At 25.1% G+C, this 10,513-nt stretch overlaps 1 protein-coding gene across 3 annotated transcripts; it reads left to right on the top strand.

Moving 5' to 3' along the window:
• Positions 1-6,729: 6,729 nt before the first annotated feature.
• Positions 6,730-8,943, top strand: LOC112684579. Of its 3 annotated transcripts, XM_025556166.1 has the most exons (3): positions 6,730-6,856; positions 7,632-7,730; positions 8,387-8,943. In XM_025556166.1, the coding sequence occupies exon 3, from the start codon at positions 8,388-8,390 to the stop codon at positions 8,790-8,792; it is 405 nt and encodes a 134-aa protein (XP_025411951.1). In that variant the 5' UTR covers positions 6,730-6,856; positions 7,632-7,730; position 8,387; the 3' UTR covers positions 8,793-8,943. The 3 variants fall into 3 exon arrangements, with proteins under 3 accessions (XP_025411951.1, XP_025411950.1, XP_025411952.1); XM_025556165.1 differs by lacking the exon at positions 7,632-7,730 and having other exon boundaries at positions 6,731-6,856; XM_025556167.1 differs by lacking the exons at positions 6,730-6,856; positions 7,632-7,730 and adding an exon at positions 7,873-8,231.
• The last annotated feature ends 1,570 nt before the right edge of the window (positions 8,944-10,513 follow it).

Here is a 10,513-nt window from a genome sequence, read left to right as displayed (position 1 = left end):
TGTTGGTATTGAGATAAACTATAATTATAATTAGTGAACAGATAAAATACAAATTTGGACCCTCCCCCCCTATAACAAATTCCTGGGTACGCTTTTGCTATAATACAACTCCACGTTTTCAATATTCAAGCAAACTGATATTTGAAAATTGATAGAGTACCTATACTACCTATACTAATTGCCGACCTGCAATAAGATGGCACCATATTCAGGTTGATATAAAATTCCCTATATAATAATAATTTTATCTTAACCTTTACAATTTTATCTTTGTCTCGCCCAGATGAATTTTATGAAACTCGCCCAAACGCATTACTATTATTATGCGGGTAAAAAGGCAATTTTTCCAAACGCAGACCCTCCCTTACTCGCTACCCATCTTTGCGAAACCAAATACCGAACGTGAATGAAAAAAAATACGTCGACTTATCCGATTTCGAAGTGGCCGATTGGCTTTTGCAGTTGGTATTGCTGATTAGTATTGTAAGGACGGCAATGTGTAAAATCGTATTGAAATCACGAGTACAGATAAATACAATAGTAAATTAAAATTGAACGAGCTTATTTTGGCAAAAGGTATATCATGTGCACTAAAAGTAATTTAATATACGCATTCGCAAATTGTAGTACTAACTACTAACGACCTTTCGGAGTCCATTTGTACTACAGCTATGATTCAAAATGTGAGTATAACTGATAGCCAATTTTTACCATGGCATTGATTATCTATGTATGCTTAATTTATGATTTAATTCACTTACTATTAATGATAACGTCGAGGTTGACAACACGCCCTCACCACCGAAAAATTATCCTGAAAAAAATAGAAGACATACAAATTCTTAAAATAATAAAATAATACTGCCACCTACGATATTTTACCGAGAAGTGCTTGATTCTATGACCCATTAATATAACTAATAATACCAGGAAAACATTATTTTTAAATAATCTACCAATTTTTTAAAAATAAAAAACAACAAACCTTGATTTATACCAAAGTACAGTCCATTACACAAAATAAAAATAAACTCAATATCACACATACCCACAGCTTGCCGTATAGTATTTACATAATATACGTAACTTACATCCAAAATTCCTACCTACTATAGATACAGGAATTTCCATCGAGGAAATACACTTTTTTATTCAAGTCACAAACGTTCTCTAAAAAAATGTTATTTGTTGACCTCAAACTGATTGAAAATTCTTACTAGATATAAAAATATTTATGTAAATAAAAAAAGTTTATGTAAAATAAATAATAATCATATAATAAAAATAATAAAATATACATATAAATCATTAAAACAATAATCATGTTAATTAAAACTAAAATAATTGAAATCCATTAACATGATTATGTAGTTAATATATTTCGATTGTTGATATTATTGTATTTATTATTTCATTAATGTGCCTAGTCCTTCATTTTACTTAACAATTTTAAGTTTGATAAAAAAAAGTCGTATTCATTATGTTAATATATGATATGTACGAACTGTATTAATTAAAATAACAATAATATATATATATATATATGTATATAATTATATAAGTGAACTTTAAAATATAATTTAAAAAATTAATGTTAAAAGTATGCCAGTTAAAAATCTCATTCGTCATAACATATACATACACACATAAATGATAAGTGTTAGTAAAAAAAGATTATTAAATAATATATGTAATATTTTGATCAATGCTAGATAAATTGTTTGTTGCAGGTACATTAAACTCAATTAATGTTCGTATACCCATAAATGTATTTACCAATAAACCACTGAACATCATACGTTCAACAACCAAACGATTTATAAACCGTTTTGAAACCACAAAGGTAGGCCAATAGTATCGGATTTGTGACATCACGCAGGTGCCGAACGTCATGGAGGCGTTGGAATGACAGGAAACTAATGCGATGATTGGAGGAGCCCTAACAGTGGCCGTTGAAGAGTTTTTATACGATCGAATTGGGTAAACGGGACGGGAAAAAAATCAAACGAACCTAAGAATTAAAACAGGGTAGCAGATTTGCAACTACGAGACCGGGAAAGAAAGTATAGGAAAATAAAATTTCCCGCTCCATCGAAAAAACCACTCATAAAGAAAAAAATGAGATGCATTCATAATAGAGATTAGAGATAAATATACAATAATATAAAAAAAGATGTAGATTATTACTCTTATTACTCTTTTATAAGTATCCAGAGATATCTGGTCTTCATGACTGCATCCATAAAATAGTTACAAAGAAATTGAATCATACATATTTACAAATTTTACTATCATATATATACCTATTTGTATACATCTAATTTTAATTTATAGCCATTTCTTGTTCTGTAGTTGATAGCTATTTAATCTCGCTTGAATTATTGTACTTCTTAATTTCATTAACACATTAAATCGTTATAGCATATGATTTGTGTTTCAAAAATAAATTAAACTGTCTGGGACTAAATATAAAAATATAATAAAAATCATAATATAATACAAAATCACATAATATACATAAGACCAAATATGTTATCATTTTTATTTATTTTTTGTAATTTTAGAAAGAAGGCTCTATGTTTAGGGTATGCAGTTGCATACACTGCATACCCCCTGCGCACGCCTATGATTAATATACGATGCAATTATTTAACAAAATTGAGTAAAATAATAAATGTTGAACCTCCTTAAAGAGTCATTCTTTATTTTAAGTTTTAACCTAATGTGAACATTGTCTTAATGGGATTTAAGGAACTTCTATTAATAAATTGTACTCAAATTGAACTATATACTAGAATACTATAAACAAGAACCTACTTCATTAGTCAAAATATATTAGGTGAATTCTATACTATAGGATTTGTCTAACAGGTTAGCGAATTCAGGGGGGGTAGCTAGGAATTTTCAAAGGAGATGTTATGAAAAATAACAGCCTTAATTGAAAAATAAATCATGAATATAATTATGAAAAAATATACCATATTTGTCTACAATAATATTTATATTTTAAAAACTGATTTATAATGTTTAATTATTACATTCATCTTAATCGATGACTTGTAATACTTAGTTCACGTATTGCAACTTTTATTGACACTAATATATCATGATGTATATTCATAACTGCCAAATCATATAGATGATTTTTACCATTAGTAGGTACTTCGTAAATATGATTTCAAATATCAAAGTGTTGAAAAAGATGTCGAAACGAAAACGAAATAGCTGGATGCAGATGTGATCGGCAAAGTGGCTAATATAATTAAAAGTAATGGTTGTAATTATGTAAATAGTTGGAAATACCTATATCTTCGTTGCAATTACTTAACGCTTTTATTGTGTTGGATGTTTCCTTTTTTATTTGTAGATGCCATATTATGAATTCACTCATTGGAGTTATTTCATCTACATCAATATCTGATTGATATGTTTATAGAAAATCTTTAAATTTAATTTCGTTAAATTCACTTGGATTTATTAAACCTCGTACATTGGCGCAACTAGGGGGGGCGCAATAGGATTTTTATCACCCCTGAGTTCAAATGTAGTACTCCTGTTTTTTTTCAGATGTATATAATCTATAGTAATTACTATATAATAGTAATTACATATAGATTATTTATAGTAATTACTATATAATAGTAATTACATATAGAGTATATATCTGAAAAAAAAAACAGAAGAGCTACATTTGAACTCAGGGGTGCTAAAAACCCTATTGCGCCCCCCTAGTTACGCCTATGTACGAGGTTTAATAAATCCAAGTGAATTTAACGAAATTAAATTTAAAGATCTTCTATAATATCCAAATATTTGAAGACTAGTTGAACACTCTAATCTACCCTATGGCCTCGTACCATATTACGGACCATCAAAAGGTTAAATGTTAAAAAATGTACAACGATAAGGGGCCTCAAGATTTTGATTTGCACATGGGCCTCGAGTAGTTCAGTTACGGCACTATTAGTAACAAACTTTTCATAATTCATCAATCTTACATAACGTTGTTTAAAAAAATTATCTAAACACAGTGTCGGCCTGGCTCTAAAGAGCCCAGGTAGGATTAACCTAATCTAACCCCCATACTACAACATTTATTTATTACTCGTATATTGAAATTAAATATATCTTAAATATGTAAAATGGTCATTAAAATGTATACATATAGATTCTATATTTGTTATTTTAAATAAAAAAAGAATAAAGTTAAAAAATTCTCTTAATTTAAATTTACCGTTAAGTATTCAACTTTTATAAAAAAAAACTATGCATGTATAAAATAAATACATTTAATAATATATATTATATCATATGAAAAGTCTTGTCGTTTCTTTTGACGATTTTTCTACGTCATCTGTTAGTTTTATTTTATCTACATTTAAAGTAATATCTTTTTCAATAGCCATAAGCATTAATGGTTTTAAATGTTGCTGATCGAGTGACGATCTTAATTTTGTTCTTATTACTTTAAACTTAGAAAATATTCTTTCACAAGAGACTTGAGTTTATGGCAATAGCATTATGTATTTAAAAACCTGATTCAAATTGTTGTACATACCATAATGACAAGATAGTTGGGTAATAATTTTAAAAGCACATGCTATACATTTCCAACAGGTATTACGATTTATCGAATCAAGTTCATCTTCTGAATCATATATCACTTCATCTATAATATAACCTTCACCATCATTATTGTTCATTATATCATGTTTTTTTTGGAATAATATTAAAATAATAAAAAGCAAATTGTTTCTATTTAAGTAATACAGTATCTCTATTAACATCAGATCACTTTGTTACAGTTATCAAGATATCCATAGCATATTATTCAAACTTTTCGATGTATTCGTATATTTTTGGATCTAACCATTTACATTCTTTAATATATTTTCATTTGGAATTAATCGTTCTTCAATACTATTTAATATCAAGATCATTCATCCATAATAATTATAATTTATATTTATCGAACTACAGCACAATTATAAAACCTGACTAAGATAATAAGAAGTACGATTTACTTATTCTAACTATAGATTTAAAAATTAAAAGTTAATATACTTTACGACCATGTTTTCCTCGTAATTATTATATCCAACCGTTTCGTTGCATTTAAATAAACATATAAAAAAAAAAAAGACGGGGGCCCAGGCAGCGATTGCTGCCTAGCTGCCTTGGCCAGGCCGACACTGTCTAAACATAGTATGTGGTGGAAAATAATTTTCTAAAATTTGGGATTAATTACCAAAAATAAGACAAAAACAATAAATAGGTATGTTAAATCAGAATGATACTTCATTTACATTTTTACAAATTATTAATTCATCATTAGTTTCAAATTTAAATTAATTTTCGCTTCTTCACTTATTAGGGTGCATCAAGAAAGGTGCAAAAAGATCAGTTGCTCTAGTTGGCAAAACCATAGACATATAATAGAACATATATATATATATATTATATTTATGTTCTATTATATGTTTATGGGCAAAACATTGATTTATCAATAACAATTGATAACAATTTATCTTTATTCAGTTTCAAGTAAAATACATTTCTGAACCGTAAAGCAGCTGAACAAAAATAATTGGTAAATCTTGAGCTACAAGTCTGAAATATATATACTTACCTACAAATCAAATAAAAAAATAATCTGTGTCTACACAATTAGTATTATATTAATGACCAATATATATTATTATATTATTATACAGGTATACCTGTATATTTTATTATATTATAACTAACATATATTACTTACTGTACTTTTTAAAATTTTTTTGGATGGCATTCATTTTTTGTAATTCAAATTGTATCATGAATTTTATATAAGCTGCATTTGCTTGAATTTCCAATTGAGTATGTGCATCATATTCATCTGACTAAAATTTTACATTTTTATCAAAACAGAATAAAATATATCTTCAATATTTATTATTTAGGTAGGTATAATAGGAACATTAAAAAATATAATGGAGCACATAATATTATAAAAAAAACATGTATCCGGAAGGTATAAAATATAAAATCTATACTATTTGATTAATAAATGGTAGAAGTGTGAAGATTCTAATATAATTAACTCGACCAAAATAATAATGATAACTGAAAAATATCTTAAAACTCAATAAATTTTACTTTAATCATTCAATATCAATCATTTTCTTCAGTACATATCACATTGACTTAACTATTGTTTTTAAAATCGAAATAAATTAAAATCTGTTTTTTTTTTTTTTAATCAACATTCTTTTAGTACTCGTATAGGTATATCAAACATTTGATTAATACTATAAGACATATTTATTAGTAGATTTATTACTACTTTTTATTTTATTTTATTATTAGAATCAAATATTTATATCTTAAATGTATGATAAATTATAGTACATAGTATAAATAAACTATGATATAAAGTACTAAAGTATGATTAATGAATTAAATTTAAATAATAAACGATTAAAATCTAACTTCACTGATTAAAAACTAACTAAACAGGGTTTTATTTTATAGAAGACAAAATTTCTCAGTATAAATTTTTCGAAAAATTACTATTGGTATGAAATCAATTATTTATTTATTCATTTATATGCTGGAAAACGAAACGGGAATTGGGATTTTATTAACACTTTGGAGGTTGGCATTAGCTTTTTTTGTTCTTATCGTGTTTACTTTTATCAATTGTTATCAAAAATCGGGAGAACTGTACCCGTCCCTATCGCTTAGACATTTTGATAACTGATAGCATGAAAAATTATTTTAAAAACTGAAAATAAACCACACACTATTTGAATTCTTCGTATTTTGCTGTCATCAATCATCTGTTTTCTGTATTTTTGTAGAATTCTAAAAAAGAGTAAGTATACTTATACCAATAATAATTTATATAACTACAAGTTAAAAAATATTGTCATTGTTATTGTGAAATTCTCAGTTATAATTGGAAATGCAGGTATATAATTTTTCCAATGTAAATTTTCTACTACCTTATTCTATGTAAGACCTATTATACATATATAGAACATATTAATATACTTTGTGACTATGTCAAATTCACGCCATGATATGTTCCTTAAAATTAAACAATTACAGATTCACGTTATTTTGCAAATAATGGCTTATATTGTACGAAATTTTTAGCTACAAAATATTTACTTTTATAAACAAAATATACAAAGTAAACCATAATATATGTGTGGTGAATTATATAATATAAGACACAATTTACTTAGTATGGTAAAGTATTTTGTGTTAGTTTTTTAATAAATAACAAATACCTATGTACAACTACCTATATAGAATTTAGCAATTAATGTTTCTGAGTATTGCAATTGTTTACAGGGTTAGTGAGAGCTTTAGTGGGAATCATAGCTGATTATTTCTTGGCCCCCCTCTTTCTTATTATTAGTCTAAGCTATAAATAATAATATAATATTTAGAACAAAACTAGTATTCAAGTTAATAAATAAATAAAAAAAACCATAATATTTGGTTTAATTATAATATTTAAAAATATAAAACCCATATCATGGCCATATAATTCTAAACAATATTATAAATAGCACACAATATGAATTAGTATTGTTTAATTTCAGCATAGCTAATTATTATTAAAATTTTTTATTTAATAGGTCTGGATGACAACTCCCAGGACTCAGGCTATTCCTGTCCTACTTTCTTGATGGCCCAATTTTTTAATAATTAGGAGGAAATCAAAATATTACTGCAAGGTGTATTAACTTATATTTTTATTGTGTAGAATAATACTAAATAAATATAAAAAACTATCAAAATTCTTTAAATTAAAATCTTCTTTAAATAAATTCAGAATAAAAAAAATTTTAAGTATTAAAAATAAAATTACAAGTCAGTCGTAACTCGTCTATACACTACACAAATCGCTAAATTCAATTGATAAACACAAATATGTTTTCACTTGTATAATCGATGGTATCGTAAGACTAATTTATTGTTTATATTTTACATCAATATAATATAAGATTACAGATATTAATCTGTAACCTTGTGTAATCTGTTATTTGTATACTAATATTTGCATATTCGGATGAAAAATTATATCTTGTCAAAAAATTTTTATTTATTCAATTTTCATTAAAATATTAAATATCACTTGTCAGTTATTCATGAAAATCCATCTTACCTAAAAAAAAAAAGCCACGGGGATCCATCCTCCATAAGAAAGTCCATGGTGAAGGAATTTATAGTTACAGGTTTATAAGTTTATAGTAATATTAATTTAAATTTCTTTGCGTTATTATTTCGATTAAAACAATATCATATTTAATAAACCTTATTTGTTAAGACATATTTATATAAATATTTAATTTTATTATTTATGTTTTAATATGTTTTGTGTTTTTCATAGCATGAATGACAAGTTGGAAAGTGATGTATCTACTGTTTTAAAATTTGTACAAGACTTTTTCATTAGCTATGATAAAAACCGTCATATCCTTCATACATTATTCCCAGAAGATGGAACTTTTATTGTATTGGGCAATCGTATGACTGGTCATTCAGCTATTCAACAGGCCATGTTAACAATGGCTACTACGACTCATAAACTCAATAGTATTGACATTCAAAGTCTTACCATGGCATTGCCAGATAACGTATCAATGTATCAAGTACTTTGTGCTGGTGATGTCGAGTTTGGAGGTGATACACATTTACATGGATTCACTGCTACTCTCCTAGTATATTTCCAGAGGCCAAATGTTTTAAATGTTGTATCTTTCAATGAACGATGCCAATGGCCTAAATTATCTTAAGACTTAACACAAACTTTTTTTATACATTAAATACTGTAAACAAAAGATTTTATTTTTTATTAATTTGTATTTTTTGTATTGTTAGCTGATCTCTGGTCATTGGATACATTATGTTATTATTTAATAAATAAAAATTACATAGAAAAAAAAATCAATCCAATTGGTACAAAAGAATGTTTTTTATTTTATAATCATTTACTCTAATGACTATTCTGTCGTTAAAAATAAAAAAAAATAATAATAATAATTATTATAGTTAAAATAATAAATAAAACAATTGTTTTGAGCGTATATTATGTACGTAAGAGACAAATAAATATTTTTTCCACAATCTAAAATATAATATCCAACAACAAAATTATGTAAAATTACTAATTTACATTGAGAATAATTATTTACAAGATAAATGAGCTTTAAATTAAATTCATACACATATATGCATGACAAGTGTATGTATACAATGAATAACATACACATAATGGAAGATAAATCACAGATAAGATAATATTACATGGATTAAAAATGCAACACAGTAATATACTAATATATACATTATAATCTAACATATTTATATAAAAATTCACAAGAATATTATGCATCAACAACTTTACTTGAATTATGATGTAAAAAAATTAAGTCCATGTACTAGATCTTGATCCATTTACAATGTGTTACTATATTAATGTGTATTCTAAAGACTATATTTTGAATATTATCAATTCAATTATGCAACATCAAAATATCAACAATAGTTAACATTACAAAAATTAAATTATATTTACAAAATTAAAACTAATATCTAACTTTAACAACATACTTATAGCATAAATTGTATAAACATGATGGTTTTACCTCATTGATATAGTTCTGAATAAATACATAAAACATCTTGTTATAATTTATTTTTTATACAATTTCCATAAACATTTTCAACTCTAATAGTATGTATGTATAATAATATATAATGTAAAATGGAATAACATATAATGTAAATATGTATAACGGGCATAACAGAACAAATAATATAATTAAATTAAATTAAATTTAAAAACTATTTTAAAAGTTTGTGGAATAAATTTAATATTTAATAACTATTAAAGAAATTTATTTATTTATAACAATGGTTCAGAATATTTTATTTTAGTAATAATATTAAATTACAGTCGTTAATACTTAGTGTCTGTTAATAAATGTGTTTTTTACTAGCTTAATAATTATTGTAATAAAATAATCAATAACCTTTATCAAAATAAAAAACAAATAATATTGAAATTTCTACAAATAAAATCAATTTTATTAAAATGAAATAAATATGATTAAAAAAACTAAATTAAAAAAAATTATTGATATATAAATAGTACACCCAAATTTGTTCACTAAAAGAATTAAACATTTTTCATTATGGCATAACATTTATTTGTACAATATTTTTATTTAAAAAAAATTAATGAAAAAAAACAGGTATTTATTATAATATAATTAATAATTAATCTTGTTTTTAGATCACAGCACATATATTCATTGTTCACGAAAAAAAAAAAACTTATGAATAAATGGAAGAATTTGACACAAATTTGGGAACATATATAATTGGAAATAAAATAATAATTTTGTTTCCAATAAAGGTCATAGGAATTCCAACATCACTTACATTTGAAACAGCTACAATATTAAAAACATGAAACAATAGCTATTCAACAAATGCATATTAATACAAAATG

The sequence above is a fragment of the Sipha flava genome, unplaced genomic scaffold, assembly GCF_003268045.1.
Source record: "Sipha flava isolate LNK unplaced genomic scaffold, YSA_version1 252_pilon_pilon, whole genome shotgun sequence".
NCBI classification, from domain to species: domain Eukaryota; kingdom Metazoa; phylum Arthropoda; class Insecta; order Hemiptera; family Aphididae; genus Sipha; species Sipha flava.
This window is presented reverse-complemented; position numbering and strand designations above follow the sequence as displayed.